Source organism: Varroa jacobsoni, unplaced genomic scaffold (assembly GCF_002532875.2).
Source record: "Varroa jacobsoni isolate VJ856 unplaced genomic scaffold, vjacob_1.0 scaffold_5, whole genome shotgun sequence".
NCBI lineage: Eukaryota > Metazoa > Arthropoda > Arachnida > Mesostigmata > Varroidae > Varroa > Varroa jacobsoni.
The window spans coordinates 15,702-41,412 of NW_019212907.1; the positions used below are offsets into that span (position 1 = coordinate 15,702).

General features: G+C 40.9%; 1 protein-coding gene across 2 annotated transcripts in view; it reads right to left on the bottom strand.

The window, feature by feature from the left end:
* Positions 1 to 21,993: 21,993 nt before the first annotated feature.
* LOC111259778 (uncharacterized) overlaps positions 21,994 to 25,711 on the bottom strand; it is a 5,150-nt gene continuing 1,432 nt past the window's right edge. The window contains exons 3-6 of one of the 2 annotated variants that reach the window (XM_022832118.2): positions 25,372 to 25,639; positions 24,919 to 25,067; positions 22,520 to 22,733; positions 21,994 to 22,155 (exon numbers count right to left, since the gene is read on the bottom strand). In XM_022832118.2, coding sequence (XP_022687853.1) covers positions 22,696 to 22,733; positions 24,919 to 25,067; positions 25,372 to 25,639 — 455 coding nt within the window. In that variant the 3' untranslated portion in view covers positions 21,994 to 22,155; positions 22,520 to 22,695. Of the gene's footprint in view, positions 22,156 to 22,519; positions 24,665 to 24,918; positions 25,068 to 25,371; positions 25,640 to 25,711 lie in introns of both variants that reach the window. The other variant, XM_022832032.2, reaches the window with a different exon arrangement.

The following is a 25,711-nucleotide window of genomic DNA, read 5'->3' on the forward strand; positions in this document are numbered from 1 at the left end:
CTTTGCCCGGTATTGCCAACGGCCACGCCGTACAGCCACCCTTCTCAAATGCGTCACTCCCGATATCTCTGTCGTAACGGGTGGGGGGAGAGTGGGTTTGACATCGAAATTCATCTTCATCGTAGTAGTTTTTGATCACGATGGTGCTTCATGGGAAGGGATGCGACCTGATCTGCGCACATATCCGAAGTTTATTAAACTGTTATTCCATAATCGACAAGAGTAGCAAGTTAATTTACTTCTTGCCTTCTTAGTAGAATATGTTTTTTGCTAGTTTGATGCTTGTTATTATAAGCAGCGGGGTTTGTTGTGCGTCTAAAAATTCAGGCAGGCTTCAATCGGGTACGGACGGATCGACTGCCCCGCGGAATGTCGCCGCGTCGTAACAGAACAAAGTGAATAGAAGTCGATGATAAGAACAGCATACATTCAATTAGCCGCAATTAGTGGTTAAAAATTGAAACAAAAAAAGTGCTCTGATTGAGCTGGGTCAGAGATATGACTCATTAGCCAGCAGAAGTCGTGCTCGATTAAGCCAGTTATCCAGCCTTAGCTTCAAGAGTTCATTGAACTTATCGATAAGTTCCGCCATCTATAATAAGAGCCACAAAAGCGTAAACAAGTTTGGCTTCCTTTTCTGTCTGCTACTGCTGCTGTAGCGATTGGTACAAATACCAACTATGGTATATGTTTATCCATGATAATAACGGATAATTACAAGTTTACAAGAGCAGTTACGGTGTTGAACTTATTACTTGTTCGTATGTTCTAACTATTTGGATGAAATTATCAATGGAAAAATAACCCAGATGCATTTCAGCTTCGCGTAGGACTACTCGCCGAGCTAATCAAGCATCATGTAAAGGGATAATCTTGTACGTATATAATAAATGCTTCGAGTTGTTTATATCCGGTTCTGGCGTTAAGCGATGCTTCGGGCAGCTGGCCCCCCGTCACAAAGCGAATCCGGCGAAATGGCAAAGGTAGATATCTGTCATTGAAAATATTAGCTACTGGTTATTGTTGATATTTCGTCTATAAATAACGACCCATCAATGTGCTCATCGATACGCGCTCATAGACGATTAATATTGAAGCTAAATGGAGCGAAAGGACAGCAGCCGCCTTATGCAGGCAATGATAGTGCTACAACTCATAGTCAGCCGAGTGAATTGGCACATGGCCATGACTTAAAGCAATGGCGTAGAATTTTTTTTTAACAACAAACTCTATTAACGCTCTATTGTTAGTAATTAAAGTTATCGTTCATTATAGTCATGCTAGTTCTGACTGCATCCGAGGGTCGGTTATGGCTTTTTATTTTACCTAAAAAACTCATTCCCTGAAATGGTTTTGTCAGTCTCGAGGCACCAAATTCTTCCACGGGCACGATCCATATAGTCGTCATGTGAAGAATCATCTGGTCGAGATTTCACCGATGTTCGTAATGATATGATAGCTTCGATTGAGACACGATAAAATATAACGGAACTAACTGTTCTAACGAGTTCTAACCAGCGCGGAGCGACGGCACCATTTGCTTTTCCACACGATTAAATGTATATGCGTAGACATACTATTGTGTTTCGGACTCTGATCGTTATCAGACGGTGTCGATGTATCAACGCTACGCTTCGTGATTTCTAATTGCAACACGATTTCGGAAACGGCTAGCGCCGTCTTCATTACGTCAGAAGCGTACTAGTAAGCCACGGAAAAAGTCCCGAAAGTCAGGAAGTAATAGCGAAATTTCGAAAAAAACAATGAGATACTATAGCTTAATCTTTCTCAAACTAGTGAAAACAACTGTTTTAGATGACGGTCCTGCGGCTAATTAAAACGGGCGCAATAACGACAAGAAGGCTTGTCTGTCCTATCATGCGTTTCAATAAAGATAAGTCGCGTTGTGTTGAATCGTTGTTTCACGCGATTACCGCCGGGAGCCATAAAACAGCAGCTACTATTAAAAACTGCTTGAAAATATAACCTTTGGAAGATCCAATACGAAACTTGAGTCCTTTTCATATCTTCTCCCTCATCGTCTAAAAAGGTCCAACGCCCAAGACGCTTGTAGAGTCCAATCGTTTGTGAAGATCAGAGTATTTTACCATTGAAGCCATTCTGCACGACGAACAGACAGTGTTAACTTCTGTAATTGGAGGGTTCAGGTCATGTTCGTCTTACGACTGCCTATACGCAGTCGTTTGGCTACAGTGTCCCTTGACGTACCCGCCAGTGCTGGTCTAATAAAAAAAACATACACGACGAAGCATTTAATACGGTAAGCTTATTATGTTGCCTAACTGATGTAAAGCTATTAAAATTTCTAATATTATAGCCCTCTTTTAATCGTCTGTCCATAGTAATAATGCACGTAAAGTTAGTTCCGCCATAATGAACTTCGACCGGTGCCGCTGGTTCTACAATTAAATGGTAAATACTCAACCGAAAAGTAAGGTCTAGGTTTAGGAAAAAAATTTGGGAAAACAGCATAGCTGGTAGGTAGGTAGGTAGGTGATCAGATTTTATTAACGCAATAGTAATGTTTAGCTATGTGCAATTGTAACGGGTGCATATCATTATAGCTTACGAGTGCAGACAAACCCTTCACTGATCTGCCTCAAGGGAATATTGTCTGACTTCGGACACTTGCGGTGTCCTTTGAATTTTGAACAAGCACAAGGCATAACATCACGGCTTTGATGTAGTTCTAGATATGACAATGCTACGCATAGGCAGCCTGTGTCAAAAAAATCACGATTTAACACGGACGTATTTTTAGGGTTACTTTGTTTATCCATATACACTCAGTAGTATCAGTATTCGAAAACGGGTCTTCGTTTATCAAGAACAAACAAATGTTGTCAGTGGTTCCGTGTGTTCGCAGTGAAAGAATCCTTATCCCGAAATTCGTCCATGTTGACGACATGATTGACAGTCACTTCTAATCTCTATGTAAAAGCGGAGCTGAAATCTGACGTTTATATTTTTGTTTTTAGAGACGATACAAGTATGAGCTATATATCGAATAAAAATATGTTTAATGATGTTTTATTCTAGCACTTCAACTGAGGGTCGGTGACCCAGGACCTCGAGACCGTTTCAGCCTTTCTGTTTGCTAAATTGAGAGCACGTAACGGCCGCTAGCAGTGGTGAATCGCCGTGGTGGCACGGGAGTGGAATAATTGATTTAATGAATAGGCCCAATAACGATAGTTAATTAATTAATTGAGAGTATGATATACATTAATGTGTAGTAATAATAAACAGATTATTAACTGTCAATTTATAATAGACGGCAAGGGTGACAAAGATAAACAAGAATGATTATGATAATGATGATACTGTCGCAATTCTTATAAAATTTGATTCATTTATACATATAGAAAAAAAAAAAAAACGTATGGCGACAAATGCGTTCCACTACGAAAGATTGATATACTCTCAGAATTTTAATTTAAGACTTCTATGTTTTTTTTTTGTAATATCGCAGTGTTATTAGCAAGATGGTAATATTTTTGTCGGACTTTTAGAAATTTTGAATTGACTTTCAATTATTTCATGCTAGCAAGTACTAGTAAGTGCTAGCAAGATTGTTTTCCAACTGCTGATCAATTTATGATAATATGATAATATGATCATAAGTTCGTTGTCTTATATATGTTTATAAGTTAGGGTGTAATTTAAACCTCGAAATGACGAAAGATGATACTACGTCTGGTGCGTTTCATTTAATTGCAGCGTAATGGGATAGACAGAATCGGCCACGAGGAAAGTCCTCGGATTCCGGTTAACGTTCTTCGTGTCAACTTAAGTAGCTAAAGGTTTTATAACGGACAGTGGAGTATTTCATTATTTCACTTCATTATGAGGAGAGCTTTGCTTCGACTGAGTGCGATCATGACGATACTCCGTAGTAAATAAGTAATTCGATAAAGAAATAATGACACGCTATCAGTCAAAGAAGTACATCGAAAACGCGGATAAGGCATTTTAGCGGGGCCGAGTTCCCGCTAAAATTCAAACCTATTCCTGTGCCATTGAATTTCACTTTTTGCCCGTATCGATTAATGGTGAAGAGAGTATAAGAACGCAAGCTAGTAGTTTTGAATGAGAAAGAAAACAGCCGATGTTACCATTTGGATTCTTTTTACTTATGCAAATTCAACAATTTCTTCATTACGTATATTGGAAACTACTGTAGGGTAAACGGCGAATTCTATTAATTTCCTGGTCGCTATTAGTGGGCGTCCAAGAAAAAGTAACGACGTTTTTACTCCGCGCATTGGCTTCAGGTGTCATCCATTGTTGTCAAAATTATCTCAATAAATTGAACCTGTCTGAAATTTCTCCAGCTCAAAATCGATTTCAGCGCGCATGTCCGACGGAAGATATCCAATGTCGATGTCCTTTTGAGTTCCATAAGAACTGTTGTGGGACTTCAGTGGGCTTATAATGAACTAAATATAGAATTAAAAAAAATGGAAAGAGCCAGATATTCATACTGCGTAGGCGTTAAGTTATTTGATTAAAGAAGTTGGATGTCAGCATTGAATGCTACAACACAAGGTCGGTCAGAAAACGGTCTAGTTTTTCTTTTTTTTTTAACGTACTCTATATGCTAATGACTTTTCGAAGAGACTCATCTTTTAAGTAAGTTTTTTTTTTATCTTGCATGGCTTCCCTCCACCGTTTGGGCAATTGATGGATTTTTTGGAAAAGTAAGGGACCATTGATGAAAGCGATCTATTCGTACGCCCGTTTCTAGGCTTTTACGTTCTGCTTTGAATCGTTGCTTTGGATTATGTTTGTCTATGTTGCACCTGAACAGATCGATCGATGAAACAACCTCCGGGGTTAGTGCAGGGGACTTTCCCGCCTGTAATTTGTCAGAATTTTGAGATCAACGTATAATAATTCTGCATGTTATGTTTTGCATTTCATATTACTCTTCATAGTATACATACAATACATGGACTTGCGTTTATATTATTGACTAATCCAACTGTCCCCTTGCGACAGCGACTATCATACCACTAAGAATATCTGGCAATAATCCTTGGCCGTCGTTCACTGCTATTACGACATTTTTTGTTAATAATTCCTTATTTAATTTTAATTTTTTAGTTGAAAAATAAACAATTGGAACCAATCAGTTTGGAACGGCACCGCCAATCAAGCAGAGATTTAACAGTCCAGACAATGCGGCAAGTTACAGGCCTAAAATACACCGCCATGGATTTCACTCAACGCGCGCGTCGTTGTCGCCACTATTATAAGCGCCCAGTAGGCGCTTCCTCCGCAGTCGGCGGCCGCCGCCGCCGCCGCCCACACAAAGGAACGACAAAACTATCAATAACGAACAATTTCAATGATGGCCACCTGTGCGCAGAAACAGCATTGACAAGAACGTTTTTACGCTGACGTTATGGGGGACGTCGAGGTGGGAGGACAAGCCACAACAAGACACTTGAACGTAGCTACGAGTAGTGGTGTATTTAGCCGTTAACCAACGACTACTATCGGCTTGTGGCAATACAACAACAATTGACTGCCACTGCCTGCCTAATTTCGATAGGCGAGCGAGCAGTAGGGACGCTGGGCGACATTTGCACGAGAAAGGAAAGGTCAGAGGAGATCAGAACCGAGGCCGTCTCTACAGGTGCAGCTGATACTGTTGTGTTTGACAAAGTGTAATTTGGTCGGTAGTCGCCAACCGTCGTCGTCCAGCAGCAGTATTCGACTCGATTTATCTTCACTGCGTAATATCTATAAAAGTAAACAATGTTAAAATTTGCATGACGGGAATGAGGAAAATGGGTGTGCAATCTGTTGATCTAGCCATGATCAATAGAACGGGTGGATCGTTAATAGACCGTAGTAGTAATAATAGGCAGCCGTAACGCTAATCACGATAATTAGAAGTCAATCTATACCATATTTGGACGTATAATTTAAACCTTGTCGTTAGAATTTCAATTTTACGGCTGCGGCCGCCGTATCCACTACATCCGTAGCCCTTCCCGCTGCGATGGCGTCGTTTTATTGAAATAAGCTTTCGAATGTGTTTACGTTCATTCGGCTAAAGCGTACGACTCAGTTCTCCCCGGCAAACAAAGGCTTTAGCCTAATCTCAATTGCCTTATACTATTCTAGACAGGCAAGTCACATTCTACAAAATTATTCCCTTTTAAGCTACAACGTATTGTGAATGAGAACGTAACATGTTTAACTTCTCGTTTCGTTCAGCGCCACGCTTATCTAAAAGTACACATATATATTTAGCTGACAGCTAGAATTCTCGTGGTATAGCAAACGCTAGAATTGTTTAAAAATAGAAAAAAAAAATCAACACACTGGACCAGGACGAGATAGTACAATTTATTTACATAGCAATTACTACCTATAACCTTACCGTCGTTGGGTCGACGTCGACCTGAACTATGGTCCTTTTTACACATGAATTTCACACTCATAATAACTATTTGTACATATATACAGCATATATGTTGGCTTCTTGTAAAATATTCTACTGCGTTCACTGTTGAACGTTCAAAAGAGTTCTTGACAAGCTTTCATAATCAGTGATAGTTTTTTCTAGAATTGAGCTATCAGAAACAGGTAATCGAGTCGAGACAACGATGTCTTGATAAAATAAAAAAACAACGTTAGCTAAACCAAAGTAGTCCAACATGCGCCAAGTACGGCCATTTATTGATTGAAGACTAGCAATAGTGGTCTCGATCTGCCTGGCCCGACCGGGAGTTGTGTGAGTTCGCAAGCTATCTATTGTTGTCTGAACGAATGGCGTCCTGATCGGTTCCTCCTATTTTTTTTTTGCATTGTAGCCACCTTAATCAGCTAGCAAAAAAATTCATTTCAGTAATACACCAGTAAAGACAAATAGATGTATTGTATCTCCGCGTAGGTTAAGAAGGTGGTAGGCGGGAGTAACGCACAAAAATTTGGCAACGAATTGTGACGTTTAACTAGCAAATGCTATTTATTATATATATTATTATGGACTAGGTTGCGCGTTCTAATGACGTCAGTGTTATGCCGTGTTTCTACATTTATACAACAGCTCCGTAAATTTTGTATAGCGCATCTTTTCAGTACAAACATTTGTTGACGCTATGGAATTAGAACATCATGACCCAACACAATAAATTGTCCTCTTATGCACAGCTGAATAGGAGGATCTTCTTAGGAACTTATCCTCACGTAAACCTAGAAAGATACGTGGAAAAGTTGTTGACGTTGTCTACGGAGTGTTTTAGCACGTTTCACTCGTCGATCACAGTCGTCAACTGGATAAGGTGATTGAAAAAGTCCAACTATTCATAGAAACATTTATGAAAGTATTCAACAGGAACAAAATCATTTAATATCTCACTGATATTCGTAGTCATTCACATGGCAGGTGCCTTATTGCTTTCAGAGCGGTACTTTAAAACAAGTATGAACCACAACGGTTTGTCTGATTCTGCCTGAACATCTAATCGAAATATAGATATGACTCGTAACAGCGTCAATAAACAGATATATTATATAATGTTTACTTTACATTATTCAAATCGCTTAAATCCTGAACCTTTATCACGTACACCGTCCTTTACCAGTATCACGGCTTATTTACTTTCGAAGATCCCTTTCTACGAGACTATGTGTAAGTGAACACAGTGTACAGCAAAGAGTATCCAGCCGAAAGCCTGCCAGTTCAATTCATTATGTCGAAACTATGGTGTTTTCATCTATCAGTCTTATTGATAACGCTCGAAATCATCAATAACATATAGGTGCTCGCTCGCAAGCAAACGGGTACGAGGGTACAGGCCACGCGCGCGTACTCCTCACTCACTTCCACCGTGGCGGCTCCCTACGAATCCGCCGGCAAACGAATTTCGAAAACTGGAAAAATACGATGTTATACCTCTTTTTGTTTTAGTCCGCTTCATTGTGTCGATTTACATATGTTAAATGTGTCTTTCTACTTTAGCGATACGCCTGTACGTACGTAAAATACGGTATGTCGCCTTTAAGCCCAATATAAAGCTAGATATAATAGAAGTGTTTATAAGAGACGGCAGTGCTTCGAAATGCCGGCATATTGCAACTTTGACGTATTACTGTTCGTCGGAATAATTCGATTCAGTAGCTGTTGTAAGTTGTTCTGTGAAGTTCATAGATGGTTTACGGTGTGTACAGACGAAGCATCGGCTTCGTTCTGGGGGGTAAGTATTGAGGGTGGAGCAGCTATATATCCGCTGAACCCTGTGACCAGTATTATGTCGAGATATCGTCTATCTTCTTAGCTGTTTTTACTTACCTACTCGTTTGTTCGGTCGATGTCTATTGGCCAGTCATTAAATGATGATGTAGCTCTAATTACGGTCCATACGGGCAAACGACTGTATGTGTACTCGAATATTCAGAACGACTCGATTTATGTCAGTGATGGCACGAGACTCATAACGCCAATGTCATGCATATGTATTAAGTTGACAAAAGGATAGAAAACATTTTTAACACTTCTATTTATTTTTTTTTACCCACGTCCACAGCTATATCCAGCAAAATTACCACCTTTGCCGGTCATTGACGAAGAAATTTGTGACGGTACGTTCGGCACTAAAGGTGATTTCTACACGACGTCAGACCTAAACATTTTTAAGGCAACATATTTATTCATTGAGGGTCGAAAGACAATCGCTGGCGGCCGCCAGGACGTAATAGGAAAACTAAAATTCGACCGGGATGCTTTAGTTTCATTACGGGATTTTCCCGGGATATAATTCTACAATCTGCTTTCAACTGAATGTAAAATACCTTTCATTATTTATGTATACGTACTTAAGTATATAAGCAGATACAAATCAAACGGCGGACGGACATAATAGGTTGTTCTACGAAAAGAAGAATAGCATAAACTTAAAGGAAAAAACTAATGTTGAATGGATTTGAACGCATCAAGGTACCACAATAGTAATTTACTTTTTTAGATCTGTACGAGGGCGTTTGTCTTGATTCATACTCAGACAATTCGACCAATTATTCTGCGAACCGCTTAAAAAAACACATGAAAAACATTGTGTCAGATTGAGTATAATACCTGTACATTATTTATAATTCTGTTTTTGCTGTTTGTAATTGATGTTTAATCATTCTGGCCTCAGACCGCCCCTAAAGGCGTTACACTAGCTCGAGATAGCGAGAAAAAATTATGTTAATACTTAAATATTACACAGTAATACTGTATTTTTTTTTTTGAAAAATCTTCAATCACACTATGAAATTCATAACAAAAACCCGCCAACATCGACTGCCCGAAGCATTGCGTTTGAGCAATCGGTATCATAACCTGAAACAGCCGTGACTACAGGAGTCCATATTTTCTTTCATGACTTGAACATTACAGGAAGCTGTGCTGTCGATCATTATAATTTGTATAGAAAATCCGATTTCGGACTTTCTTTTTATTTCCTCAATCGACAACCCCTAACCAAGGCGAACGTTTATCGCAATTGGCTCAAAATCTCGTTGTTTCATTGTGATGTAACGAAAACTTCCGATTTCGCTACGCCTTCTGCTAACGCGCCCCATAAACTCCTTGATACTTTGTCGCGAAGCCTGTAAGAAAAAGACAAACGAGCGGTCCACTTTCACGCGTGTCATTTTGAGCGCGCTGGCACTTGGCCTAAGCCGTGATTATCTTCTTCGTCATTTTTCTCAAATGTTTACCTAAGTCTATTCTTTGTACGCTAAGCATTTTCACACGGATTTGTCTATCGAGCATCTCTATACGGACATATCTAGATCAGTGCGTCGAGTGACAATGAATGTCGTCCCACGTGTTGATTTCTTCTCTGTAGAAGCTAAGTATCTACTTGACCTGTACGTAGTCAGTGTTTTTGGATCGTTTCCCAAATGCGACCAAAGATATCGGTTGGGTTCGCACGACGTCGTCTGTACATAGAGCTAGCTCTATATCGTTGCTAGGCAACGCTGTTTTCGTACAGACAATACTGTTATTGTTATTGTTGACATTTTAAACAACTCCAAATTGCGCGCCGCACTTACTTCGTACTGTCGACCCATGGCTCATATCAGACTTATGTCTGCTATTAACATTTCCAATAATAGCTTAAACAATTGCGCGTTTACGCTGTTCCGTTGCCATTTTGTCATCTATTTGTGGAAGATAGCAAGCGTCTTCAGCATTGCATGTTTACCTTCCGAACGTATTACCGGTCTGATGCGACCGCGTCAACGGCGGCGCACAATCGGAAATTCGTAATCACTATAAAACAACATGTCACCTTTGAAAGAGGCCGAGCTGTAGAGAACTCTGTGTCGGTTACGTACTGCCGCAACTAGGGCACGTGTGGAAATCGCGTCCGGCTGAGAGATCAAGCTATACTGAATCGAAAAAACGGTGTGACTCGAACAAAAGGATAACAGGCAACATCGAGCGTCTTCTTTGTGTATGTACCCTGGCCTGAAATAGTATGGTAACCATTGCGAAGCTCAGCACGAGTACAGAGCTGGTTATTTGTGATCACACTTCGTACAGGACGAGTCGTACCCACACAACAGCGATGCCGAAAGGATACATCAACCACTGACGATGTGCAGAAGTGGTGGCCTTTGTGACACTAATAACACTCCTATCAAGGCAGGCGCTGTTACGGAGAGACAATTTGTTTTATTCGAATACTATTCTACTCGAGTAATAAGAAAGCGTGTCGAAGAAATGATTTATTTCGTGTATTTCACGATGGAAAAATCAGAAATTGAAATGCTGGTGTTTACGTATTACTAGCGTTATTTTACCAACATAATTATTACCACTGCATTTTTAATGTAGCATAGAACCTTCATGATAATGCTGCTTCGGTCTGTCTTACGACCCACTCTCACTTTCGCAGTCGCGGCCGTATATCCTATTCTATGATACTTGACAGACTTTCCAGTTACCAAAAGTAAAATCAGACTCCGTTGTGTCCATCTTTCAAGCCGAAATTCATACATGTGTTTAAATCTAAAATTCAATCAAACTCATTATATATGTATAAATAATAATTAGCATCAACTGTATGGTTACATAGGTAATAATCAGGCAAATTCGTTGTGCTAAATAAAGGATATAGACAAGTATAAACAGACAACGAGAAACGTTTTCTAGCGATTCCTCTTTTCTCGCTCATTTTTTTTTCTCTTATCTATTTATAGATCTGTTTTTACATTCGGATCTCACGGCCGATCATCTGATTTACCTGCAAGATGTCTTGCGAACGATCGATCGATCGATCACCTGTTGGTTATTACCTGCCGCTTGTTATCTCATCACATATGTAACGTAAACAATGCGTTCATCCGTGCCGCCTATGTAATTTATTCTTCGCTTTATATAAACGTGTAACTTCTTGTTGTTCAGCCATTCACATAAGTTCTAACTCAGCCTGGCCAGCTTGATCAGAAAGGTACTTATTGCATCTGTTTCTTTCTAATGTTGCTGATGTTAATTCTGCTGGTAGCGAAATATGCCGCTGAGGCGCTACTTCGATAGTTAGCGCTTACCGCCTAACGTTATTCAGCTTACTGAAGGCATTCAGCTCTTCCAGCCGTCTGCCGACGACGAACCGATATAATACGACATCATTTGGCTAGCTCCGTGGGTGTCACAGGCATCGTGGGCGAGCACCTGTTCGCGTTGCGGACGAAGGAAACACTATCGAGTAAATGAACCTGCAAAAATCTGCCACATACCCATTTACGCGTGTACTGGACAAATCTTGAACCTGATCACCGAAGCGAATGCAGAAACAGTATTTATTTCTCTTTGACATACACGAATAGTATGGATTATATAAGTGGCTAAAAATTGAAGCCGTCAGGAAACGCCAGGGATAACAGCAACGGTAAACGGCAGTAATTGAACTTTAGACGCTGAATTGAGGTACTATGAGGGTACTGCGGACATCTGGCCAATGGCTTGGCAACGCTTACCTCAATGCCATGATCGACGTCGCTGCTAACGGTATCAATTAGAGTTAGATGTAATATTAGATAGAATAAATTAGGTGGGAGAGATTAAAGGCAACGTATTGGCATCAGCACTCGAGGTTTAGGCGTGATCGATGCACGCACGATATGTGTGCTTCATTTTTCGTATAGACCACATTTTACCAATTAGCAACACTAGATAGATTTTATTAGCAAGTTTTTTGTTGCACTTTTTGCTAGCGAGTCTATTTGTAGCCATTAGCCGTATGACAGTTTAACGTGTGGTGACGCATATTGTCATACCAGGAACGGTCGGCTATAGACGTCATCTGGAACAATGCTAGACAGCAAGGCTGGATGCAAAATTCGAGTCATATTGATCATCGTCTCTGCTAAACCTAGGTGACTGCGACAACAAACTGAAAAGTATGTGCACGGTTTATTGAGCAGGCCTTGACTGATCAAAACCTATCCTCTCGGTTTTGAGCGGTTCTGGCCTTGAAATACGGATGCATTGCTCGATCTACATGTAAAAAACTTCTATTCATCAAACTTTTATATGGTTACAGCTTAGTATTGATATAGTCTCATATGACGTGGTGAACTTCGTTGGCAATGGAGTCCTATCCTACGTAGGTCTTCATTTAACACGCGCCAGCAATCAACATCAATGGACGAAACTGTGTTATTGCCAACATCTCGACTTCCAGATATGCATATTACCACCTGTCAAACGCCGACCAGCGGCCGTGCGAAAGGTGCAATAGCCAATTACTTACTCGAAGTCTAAAGAAGAGCGCCAGTAAGGGCTTCAGATCATCTCTAAATGGCAAATGCGCCACACAAATTACAATCATAACGACTAGCCCGATTTCGTTTGCGAAAAAACATTAATCCTTTGTTTTTTTCGTCAAGCGTATTTCGGGGACGTCCTTCTTTCAGGCTTAATACGTTTCTGTTGGCATCGTTGTTAGTGCGCTCAGTTTTATTGATACTATTATGTCTACTGTAGCTGCTATAGCTACTGCCAGTAAAGGCCTTGTGCCATTGAACCGTCATTTCGAGCATTCTACGAAGAATTCGCCCATGATAGATGGACGCTTAATGGCATCGACCTGCGCGAATGCAATAGAGTAGCATTTCTCTTAAACAGAGCGATTAGTTAGCGTCGTCGCCATCGTAACAGTCATAATATAAGCGTAACAGGCTGCCGACGTCTCTGACAGATCGAACGGTAGGCAGCAGGATCATTCACTCAACGCAGCAAATGATTCCGGCGGAGAAGACGTATGTTTTGAGCGTACAGAGGCAAACGCGACGACGCTGCTGTCGGCCGGTAATATCAGCTCCACCCATTATGCGATAGGCACCTATCTCATCTTCGCGTTGTTGTCGTGGATGCGTCAGTCCAGCGGCTGATGGCGAAAGCGTCTAGGGCCGACATGAGGCCGCCGCTAGTACGGCATGGTAAGGTCCAGCTGGCCAACAGCTAGCCGCCGTCGCCACCTATCCCAGTGCAATCGTTGCTGACTCAGCTAGCGAAGACAGAACGGACGCGTGCGCCCTCGCCAACATGTCCAGCGATGATGCACCTGCCACCTTAGCGGCAGGACTTCAATGTGGACCACGGCCGGTGCTCGCTAACAGCAGCTGCAATAGTAACAACATGAACTTCAATAGAAAGCGAGCTTTACAGCGGCGGCTTGTATGCTGTATAGGTCGCGTTCACGCCTGGAATGATAAATGATTGTCTGTGCTATCGTTGTTGTCGTCGTTAACGCTATGACAACAGTCGAGACCGATCGTCAACGTGAATGGCCAACGGCCGATAGAGTAGGCGATGGATAGGCAGGCCTTGGCTACCGAGCGGTCCGACCAAGCAAATGGTCACACGAAATGCTCATAAGTGGACGATAGCAATGTTTGCCGACGTCCTGATAATCACCTTTGTTTGAAACTGTACCCAGCCCTTGGCTGGTTATTGTTTAGCGTCGATCTCTTAAACATAGAAATGTAATGTAGACAACAACACAAAGACGATAATCACTTGGTCGAATTGCGAAATCCTCAACAATCAAACTGGTTGCCTGATCAACTGACGGCGGCCGTGGCGGTGGACAAACATGGCGAAACGCGCAAAGCTCTCTGTAATCTGGTTATATCATCAAGCTACACGGTAAAAATTAATGACAATAGCTGCTTCGGACAACATTTGTAGGTGAGTTTAAAGCGAGCTAAAAAAAAAAGCCAAATAAAGAGTGACAGCAAATGGAGCAGGGCAAAAAATGATTCTATAAGAAAAATCAACATGGAGAGCCAGTACTGCTATAATAATCTAAACATCTATCTAGAGCGGGGAGTAGAGTATGAGGAAAGGACAAAAAAGGCGCCGACGGTCAATTCGATCGTAGGTTCAATGAAGCAACATGACGCCATAAGGCCAACAGTCTGGCGGTAGATCCATGACTGACTGCAGCTAGGTAGGGTTCGCTGTGGCGGCCAGTATTGTCCTAAATACCAAAACTGCTTGGTAATCGAATGAATACGGTTCTGTCATTTTCGCCCAACTGAAAAGGTCAAAATTCGAACTCCGAGTGCGCCGTTTTCCTTGGGAAATCAATATAACGTGCAAGTGTGCTCGGCCAATGTTTTCTTTTCCACATCTATTTAATTGAAGTTCAAGTTTTAATTCGAACTCGTATAATCGTAAAAAAAAAAACTAACAATAAATAGATACTTTTAAATATCATTGGAGTAATTTACCTTATGACTTATAACATATAGCGACTTCGGCTGAAGTTTTCCTAGTTCGATATTTCTAATGCGTGTTCTTCGTTTTGTTTGTTAATGAAACGATATGAATATCTGGCAATTTGGTGAGGCCCTAATCTTGTTTATAGTCATTTCAAGGTTCCAAGTAGACGATTCTATCCGTACACTGTTATTCAGGCGTCCCGCAGTGTCACTCCTGCTTCGACCCCCGAAAGACATTTCAGTATGCAAAGATAGCTGTCATCGATGATCATGATACGAATTTCTCAAGGGGTGTTCGTTCTCTTAGATAAATAATTACTGATCTTTCGGATCCTTTGCGCTGTTATGTTGTGTCCGAAATGCGTCCTGACATTGCGCCGTAAATGGCGGTTCACCGATAATACTACAAGGTTGTTTATAGAATAACTCTAGACAGATTTTTTCAAACAATTTCGTATGTTTTATATTTACACATAAACTAGCTGTGTGCCATCGCGTCGACAGATGTAGGACTATTATATAAACCTAGTCCTGCTCCACGTCTTCGTCTACTCGTAAAGGTAGAGCGTCGCGACTGGAAACATTTCAGTCTCGACAAGGACGCAATGGTTTTTCTTGACGTTTGCGAAATCTCATACGACTGAATATTGATTGTAATTTAGGCGGCTCTAATGTTGAATATCGGATCGGAGAAAAAAGTGTTTCCGTCTTTGCAAAACCCATATATCTCACCGATCATACCCAAAAAGCATTCAGTTTTCTCTTAATATGTGGATATCTTAATATCTTAATATGTATTTCTCTTGTGAAACTGCACGTTGGTGAACTGAAGGTTCTTGAGGGTCTGGATGTCCTATACTCCATTACATAACTGTTGATACTTGTGCCTTTACGCCGAACGGTTCGAGACAAGTCAAAAGCTTCATGAATATCAGCGAAAGTATTAGGGCCGTCTTCTTGACTGTAGGAGACATTTGGCCAGCAGGTATATCTGAGCAGAACAAAGCGATCTTGAATAAAACTAAGGCAACAGTTTACAATGCAATAATTTAAAGTAGATAGAAAGGCTCAAGTGAACAATATAAACAGCGGTACCTTGCGGCGCGTGAGAATCGGGCCTGCTGTTAATATTATCACCTTTTGCTACACTCGCTAATCAGAGGGCATCACGGCCTTCGGGTCTAGCTTTGTAACATTGTCGTGTAAGCTTGGGCCAAGCATAGAATACTTTCGGCAGGAATAAGGTCACACTTTTATATGGATTATGAGTATTATTACAATTTGATACGTAATGTAACCGGGTCATCTAGCTGGTCTAAACGACCTTTCGTTGTCTAACAACATCAAACCCAAACGTCGTGTGTAACCCCATTTATTGATTGTGACATTTTAGCTTAGAAGATTTAAGACAAGTAACGATCTCGCGATAGCGCTAATAAACGTATCATATGATTTGCATTAATGTTACTTTTCTGGATCAATCATGAGTTTTTTAATGCTATCGTACGGCGTCTTCTGATCATGAAGTGCGCGGAATATTGGCCTTCTAGCACTAAATATAGCTGAACAAATAAAAAATCATCAATCCTAAAATTGACAAAAATGATCTCTAGTTACTTTCGTCATTACTCCAACCATAGCGATCTTTGGAAAGGTATCAGGCCAAAACAGAAGTTAATTTCTGCGCATTACAGAGTGGTCTGCTCTGTCCCAACGAAAGTGTAAGCTACCGAGGTTTCAGATGCCGTCGCAACCCGACAATCAAAGCGTGTCGAATGTAACATACAAAATGCTAAGAACGCTCGGAAAATAAGGCAGAACCGCACTTCCCATAGCTTTTGGTAGAGTATTCGTATAAACTCGTGCGAGCTTGTGATAATGTCCTCCATAGGGACGTATTTGAGATTATTTGGCGATTTGTAACATAAGATGCCGTCTGAAGTAGCAATTTTTCATAGAGAAAGATCCATATATTATGGTATATGGGCAATTTGTTTTCTTAAAAATCGATTGCCAGATGCCAAGATATGCTTCTCCAAAGACGCATATATTTAAAAAAGTAGGACGGATAGAAGTGAGAGCATATCGTCACCCTGAGCGAAAGCTGTTTTTTACTTAGATATTAGGACTTTAAGGTATCACTTGTACAATAATACACTTACATATATATATTAAAGCACTCCTATGTATTGTTCGATATTTAATATATTCGTTTTATAATTTTAGCCATCAATCTTCGAGAGGCAGGGCCACTAGCAGTTCTGGACTATGTGAGCCATTTTTGCCATCTTGGCCCAACTTCATCTTGCGTCGGAGTTTGAACGCATCAGAAGAACATTAGTAATGAGCACTACCATAAAAAAATCATTGTTCCTCTTCCTGGATGCTACAGTATGCCTCTTCAATATAAAGCTCACACCAAGAGTCTCATATGGCGTCCATTTAGCCTCATCCATGAATGCCTTAACATGACTAACCTATACAAATTTGACCGATCGGCGTCTGCTTTGCTCAAGAGCGCATTTGGACTCCATACAATATGCCATCACCGCTAAATGAATGTGCTAGCGGGTACGCTGCTATTTATTGTGAATCTACAACGGCAACTCGTTACCGAAAACGTTCGCCGTCTACCTACAACGGAAGAAACCGGTAGCTGGGGCCAGCTCGAAATTCTTTACCACCGGCGCCATCGTGCGCGAAACATAGAGGGAATTCCTTTAGAAAGAACTCACATGTAATAGTACGTTACGCAATGCATGGCTTCCACCGAATCTACTACTGAGGAAGAGGAACGCTGGATGCTAGTCCGACACAGAGGTCCCTGTGGGCGATACAACCTGGGCTCATGTCCAGGGCGCCGTCTTTGAATAGCGTTTGACGCAAACAAAGAACAACGCAGTCTCAATATCTTCTATTTATTCTATTTCCAACATTACTATTCTATTTAAAAAATGCATTTATATCTTATTTAGATACTAGGTACCTATTGACAAAGGCGAAAATAAATAAATATAAAATTATCCGGCATTGGGTCGAGAATGCGTTTGTACATGGGTTGTGGGTGATCTTTTGTTCGTATACCTTAGGGCGGCTGGTCCCGTCTAGCGTGAAGAAAAGTATGGCAACATTAGACTTTTCACCTAGATGACCTCACGTGTCTCTGCTTGTATGAACACGAAATGTGTGTTTATGCTGTATTTGAAAATTGCCCGATGAGTGGTTCCGTCCGATCAAGATGATGGGTACTTTCCTGCACCCGATTAAAGCCCTCCGTCAATTGAGGGTTTTATCGCATTCTGCAGCGATCTCCATAGCGGTTTGGATCCTCTGCTCCACTTTTCAATGCAGCCTTAACAATCTTTTTGAGGTAGGCGCTTGTCGGGGTAGGTAGGACATGGACGACTGTCATTATATCTGTAGTCGTCGTCACTCGGATGGTTTTGGTCACTCGGATATCCGGTATGGCAAGGATGCACAACGACAAAGTTTACCAGAATGATAAAGCAGAAACTTATCATTATTTGCCAGAATAGAAACGGGCTGGGCTGAGAACTATATCGGATATCTCTATATCATAAAGATATAAATAGAACTTCAAAATGCATAATTCGTAGAAAAATGACTGAGCCATAACAATGTCGAGAAGGGTTTGCTATAGCTACGACTAACTGATTCGTAGACGAAATTTCAGAATGAGCGGAAGCTTGCAGGAAGGCGTTGCTTAATACGGGACGACGTAAGCAAGCAATAAGTTCTCTTATAAAAACTTATCTCAAGCGAGAGCATAGGCGAAGAGCTGACGGACGGTCACTCTGTATTTCGTACGGTGTTAATGTTGTACAACGTAGATTACTGTTGCTTTGACTAGCTAGACGGGCACAGAGCGAACTATACTGGGCGTCTGCAGAAGGTAACCTAATGACGCCGATATACCAATAGCTCGTATTTGGCTTCTTACCTTTTAGCATTGCTAACTGCAGGTTTTCCACTCCTATTGAACCAAAATCGGTTTATAGTGTAAGACAAGTAGAAGCTTACTATCGAGCGCGGACACGGCACGTTGAGAACAGCATGGCTTAACGTGCGCTAACAGAAGCAGAGACAGCCGTATTATTAGGAGCTGGCATCGCTTCGAACCTTCGTGCAACGACATGAAAGCGATGATTTTAGCCTTCAAAAAAACCATTTATTAGCAAATAAAATACGAAAAACGAACTTTATCATTATTGTTAATACGATAGGTTTTTATTTGAACGATGAGGATTATACGGAGTCAGGACAAAAATCACAATCGACTCCCAAACCTAATCTAAATAACTGCTAAGAAAGTTAATGGTGATTTGCGATCCATTGTCATTTTGCAGCCACAGTAAATTTCCCCCTTGAAGTGCTCGCGAGGTCAATACTCAAGCCAGACAGGGAGTTTATGTTTATACTCTGTCGTTAGCGAGTATGCACGTGCAAACTGGCTGTTGGCCATTTGGTAAATTTTATTGTAGCCTATGGTTACTTCATCGCTGTTACGTGGCCACCATCCATAAGCAGACTGAGTACAGCCAATAGCCATGATAGAATCAGGGTAGCCGCATATATTTGTCCGTTGTGTGTTCACCCAGTATGACTAACCGGAAAACTAAAAAAATTATCTTCATTAACGTTTGTTATTTTTATAAAACAGCGAAGAGGAAAAGCTTAGGGATTCGACTGAGCCTATCAAGCGGCCGTGTAGTCGTAAGAACAGCTTTTACAGAGCGATAAAATCGCTAAATGAACTATACATCTATAGCGCACAGGCTACGAGTTACGTACCAGTCGCAGAGACCGATGCACTAAAACAACGATCAGCTCAAGAGGGCTTTTTCTTTCAGCTAGATATAATTGGAAGCCGTTCTTTCCGTATTCATTGCTAAGGCATCTGGATACGTAGCAGGTGCTCCCTGACAATCCTGTCTATCCTCCATCTTGTGTTTAGACAATGCTTTGCTCAAATGAAGATCCCTATCTCATGAGGCGTGGGATGTGAAGCACAATCAGCCAGCAGTTGCTAAATTGTACTTCACTCTCTTCTTTTTTCGAGCCACTATCTGTTTGTGTTACGTTTCTCTTTTGTGGGAAATGTTGTAATCTCGACTTGTCTCTTATATAAAAAGTCATTTACAATATATTTATATAAAAAGACACACTTCGTTGTTAGAATGGAAGATAACTACATTTTGATTGATAATAATATTTTTGGGAATATATGAGGCATAACAGCCCTATAGAAGCTGATGTAAACGGCTCTATTAGCTTCATTGCGGCAATGTTTATGTTGAATTTGTATGTTCGCGTATACGACGGCACTCACCTGCAAAAATAGCCACTTTAGATCCGTCTCCAATTCCTAGGTTCTTGGACAAATACTGCAGTATTTTGTCATTGTAAACAAGGCATTGTTAAATTTGTAGCCTTCTCCAACAAGAAGAGGTCATTTCATAATAGCAAAAGAGCGCTAACTCATCAACTAACGATAAACCGTGCTACGTGCAGAGTACGCCTGCAAGCTTGCGTACGTGCAGCCGGTTAGCTGAATTACGACGCGCTTTCCGCTGGATACGCTTGCGTTTCGGGCGAAGATAAAACAAAAACGTGCGCGTGTAATAGGTTGATTTAGTTCAGATATCGAAAAAAACCCTTTGTTTTTTACATAGAGAATAAACGGCCAAGCGTAATAACACTACATGTCAATTATGAAAAAATAATAACAAAAAAAAAGACGATAAAGCTAGAGAGACGATTTTGGCATCAATAGTCACTAAAACGTAATATACAATTCGCTTTGTCTAGTACTTTTTTTTTTTTTTTTCTAATAATGTGAGTATATTCTTCACTGTACTTTAAAAATTCTGGGTAGTAAAACAACAGATTTCCAAGTCCGGGCCCAAATCAATTTTGCCGTTTATTGAACTTTTTCATAACGTTATTATTATGATCGGTCCAATGTGAGCTATAGTGTACGTCGATAGTTATCCCGTATTCTGCCCAGCGTAACCCGTTAATTTTTTGCAGTTAATATGGATGCCGGTTGTAATAAACCTATCGTTTTACAGTGAATTTGTCTCAATTCCTCTGGGATTCTAGCTCATTGCTTCTGTACGTCTGGGTCGTTTAGTCGACTGCGTTTCATTGACAAAACTATCTTAGCACCTTTATCTATGCTATGCTAATAGGAACTCGTGCTGTTACGATAGGGTTAATTTCTTAAGCCTTCTTTCCCTGTGTGAAACCTCTTCCACAACTAACTGTTAACGATCTTTGAAAACAACGGACCAAGACGAGGCGCGTGTAGATCGATGCCGTCAAATTACCCTCAAAATAGACGTGATCTCGCGGTGCCTCGGTCCGATTTTACACACCCTTAATTGGGACAGCTCTTTTTTTATGGCCTACTCGTTTTTATGGCCTTTGATATGAATTGAAATATATGATTGAAGATGTCAAGCTGGTCAGCGAACTGCCTAAATAGATAGCGCTTTTTTAAGCGATAAAACTGTCCTCACGAAGAAAAACGCACAGACTCACGATGACAGAAAGCACATCCTCGCCATACTCGATACGTAACAGAACCGTACGAAGGTGCCATTTTCGTGGGCAAAACTTTGCGATGTGACATAGTATCTCTCAAGGCGTACTGAAAGAAGACTATTCATTTGTGATTTACATCATTCCATATACTTGCATTGTATCGTCTGCCGGATCTACCAAGCGTGTTTGACTTCTTAGAAGACAACCGCAAAAACGGCCTAGTCTCTCATATTATTAACTCCAACATACGTGACTACTATGACAAATGGCCAATGACTTTGAATATAACCGAACCCAAGAGGCCGGTCGCTGTTTACGCATAGAAGAGCTACGAAGCTTTCTCACCCTAAACGCACTACACCGTGTGGCTGTCCTAGTGTTTATCAGGCACTTAGCTATTACTCTACGAAATTCTACTTTACTATACACACTGATGCCCACAGCACATGAAACAATTACCGAAGGGAACATAGATACGATGTATAATGGTTTCTTTTTTTTGTCTTCAAATGTGTGCACGAATGAATCGATCGTTAGGACGACGAACGTATCAGCCGTGCTCGAAGGCTGAAATCTTACCAGAACGCAGCCTCGAGGAAGGATGAGGATATATTGTAGATGCTTAGCTTTTTCAACTGAACAGAACGAAATCAACACACAATCGAAAAGGAGGAGGAATAATTTACAAACATCTTTATTACTATTTGTACAGAACGACCGTAGTTGACAGAGCATAGCGCAGTACTTGGGAAACAGTGTGTTTATTACAGTTGCGTTTATCCGTTCATGAGCTCCCACGACGATGTCGAACACTAACGAACCGGTAAGCTGGAAACAATATGTAAACATTTCTTTAAGTGACTACAACTAGATCCGAGTCGACTAAATGGAATACCTATAATAAATATTCCGACCAAAACAAATCCTAGGACAGGCAGGTAAATTGCAGAGTACTATATAAGGCTTTTTCTAGGTTGCTATAGTGTTTCGTATGATTTCGGCATATAAAATTAGGCAGAACCTAATCTACCGTTACCGGGTTCAACGAAACACGCAATCAATTTGATAGTTCCTTCCTCATCGCTCAGTAGTTATCAGCGCTGATAAGCAAACACATGTCATTCACCTGCTGGCTCGATTCTCGTTTTTTGAATAGCACGTTAATAATTAAGTTAATTAAAATTTAACTTACCAGGTAACAGGTGTGTCACTGTCGTTTGTCACAATCAAGAATTTGTTGCCGTGTCTAGAATATCCGTGAAAGACAGAGTTTCAGAGACATGGTTGGAGCTCAAAGGCCGATTACTTAAGAGTTCGGAGTTCGTGGGTGTTCTCCGAATAAGCACTTGCCTTACGGCTCTGAGGTAGTCATCCTGTGGCGTCAGCCCTTCGCGAAGGGATTTGTTCTATGGAACGAAAGGCATCTCATTTGTTATAAAGACATAATGGGGATCCGAAATTGTACAATGTCGCATAATTCTTCCTATCATGGAACAAGTTGCAAAACTGCGGCCAGCATAAACGAGACCAGCAGGACCATGTTTATTAGGCGGCGACAATGTCTACAGGTACAAAGAAATTAGTCGTTTCTCCGATCAGTAGATATTTCAGTTGACAGACGTTCTATACAATGTAATCCTGTTCGATTTATACAACGATTTTGTCTTAAATTTCGTGCAAATTAAGTACGTGCTACTGGGTTTGGTTGATGAAAGCAATTTTGGAAACAGTTTTTAAATCTTATTTATGATCGTGGTCAAACCTCCATTGTGGTACTACATAAACAGGGCCAACTTGCCAGTGGGTAAAGGTGAGCGCGAGTAAACCTTGTTATTGATCCTATGAAATCTATGACGAAGCACTATATGTAAAATAACAAGAACAGGTAATAAAATATAGAAACCACTTTATTGTATCTTTTTCATCGTGTTAATTCCATCCACGACTGTCACAGTTTCGTAAGCCTTCATGTGACAGTATCGTAATTGCACAGTTGCCTTCCTAGGGGGCGTCTGACAATGAATCTATTAATTTTTTTTTTTTTCGTAAATACGCAGAATTACTTGTAACGTATAGTCGCCATTAAAACGCATGACTCATTTATGAATAGGTAAATTCATTGCTTTAACAATGGCCTACGTCGTTCGGGGGTATCGCAGGCACGACTTGAGTCTACGGCCATCGTTAGTCACAAAAGTTTCTTAGTGAAGCTGGTAATCGTTTTACGTCGTCGGTGCTTTAATAGAAGGCAAAAGCTTTGTAGTGCTCATAATAGCGAAATCACACGTATACTTTATAGATTCTACGAAATGTTTTGTTTTAGTTCCATTCATCAACGGGCACACTGCACACATTAGTTCCAGAAATGCACGAGCAACAGGTCTAAAAAATCTACCTTGAAATTGGCTCGTAAGGATAATTCCCGCTATGATACCCTTTAGACAGGTGGCACCATACACCTACAGAGCGATCAGACTACGTTATTTTAGTACCGTATGAACTGTAGATGACGAATAAAAGTGGGAGTTACCCCTCAGCACCCCACTATTTTTCCTTGTTCGAATACTCCTGTATTCTCGCATTTGCTTGTTTGAGGACGAAGCTGTGAACCAACAAGTGGCTTTGAGGAAAAGGAATTTGAAAAGTTTAGCGTGCTTCTAAGCAAAGTAAAGCATCTAGTTAACATGTACTCTCTGTGCTCTGCAAGCTCTCACTACATGCGGTCAATTGTATATTTGGCATTCGTATTCCTATCTGGCTGCCTTAGGTATGGCAATGTACATAGTTTGCCGGAATGGCCACGAAAAATTCAGATACGCCTAGTGCGTAGTACCCGCCGGACATTGGCTCTCTTCAAGTGCTAGCCGTTATCAAAACTCTAGCTTGTCCTAACGTGGAAATCTTGTCATTACTTTTTCTACGACTCCGACCCACCGCGGCATTATTGAGTCCATATTGACGCGTTACGATAGGGGGCGGAATAGGCGTTTAGACCTATTTTACATCTCCCAATAAATGTATATGTACACTGACTATGAACATATGCTTGTAGGGGACTCTATTTAGATGTGCACAACTTAGACATAATTGCTCGGCGAGAAATGCTTGATAATGATGCGAATTTTGAAGGCTATCACACCCGGCAGGACAACAACCGCAGCTGCGGCTACGGCCAGATCTAGCTGCGAGCATAAAGTTGTTGAACAGATGGTAACACACACGACGATCATATTGACGGCATGCAGAAACAAAATAAAAACGAGGGTCCTTCTCGAAATCAACTCGACTCCACCGTACGAGAGAAGAATAGTTTGCGTGCAAGTCGCCAAACAGACGACTGCCAAACGGTAAGCGACACCGGACCACGGGGGGTGCGTGAAGACAAGGGAGGTAAATAAAAAAAAATCAGAATGAGTTTAGGCATGAAGGCGCGGAACGGAGCAGCCTTACGGTAGCAAAAAAAAACGTCAATGATATTAACGTAGGTTTTATACAGCGTTTCTTAATATCAAAAAGGAATACAAAGGTTCACACGTATCGTTTTATGAAGATTACGTGACAATTATGACTGTTAACCGTAACTTTGCTCACCATTTGTTATGAAAATACAGTACGTATTGTAAACGCAAGAGAGAACAGACTCGACGTAGCCTAAAATAATCACAAATAGCGGCAATACGAAAGTGGATCTTGCAGGCGAACGCAGCATCCATATACAGTGAACAAGAGGCAGGAGCAAACTGGAATTGAGCAGAACAAAAACCTTGGTAGATAGGACCAACTAGTCCCATAATCCGGAATAGGCAAACCTTTATCAACAAGAAAATTTTATATTTTCCGTGAATTTTTCGAACAGTCTTCTGTTAAATTAAACTGCTATGGCAGATTTCAAATAATGTGTAACCTGTTTAGCCACTACCAGATATGCGCGTCTTTAATCTACGAAATATTGATGGGTCTATTATTTTAACTTAAAATAATTATCTGTCCGGCCCTTTACTACTCAATATAATAAAGCCAAAGTAGTCCTAATCTTAGACATACAATAAGAGGTATGCGATTGTCCTATACGTTGTTAAATAATATCTGACTTCGTCAACGAGAATGGCTACGCCAACCATTAACACAAGGACAGTAAGGTAAGCTGCCACCATTATAAACAGGGTCCTGAGGACCATTTTGCGCAGCTGAGCCGGAAACAAACCGGACCCCGATATGCCTGGTGCAAGATTCCCTGTTTCGAAGACGGAGTCCTCCAGAACACCGATGTCATCGGTGATATCGAAGGTGCTCGCGTAGCTCCGTGTTGATTCTGTTGAGACAGAAATTGATCACTATTTGTAATGCTTTCTGTTTTTTTTTAACATAATAAAAGCAGTACACA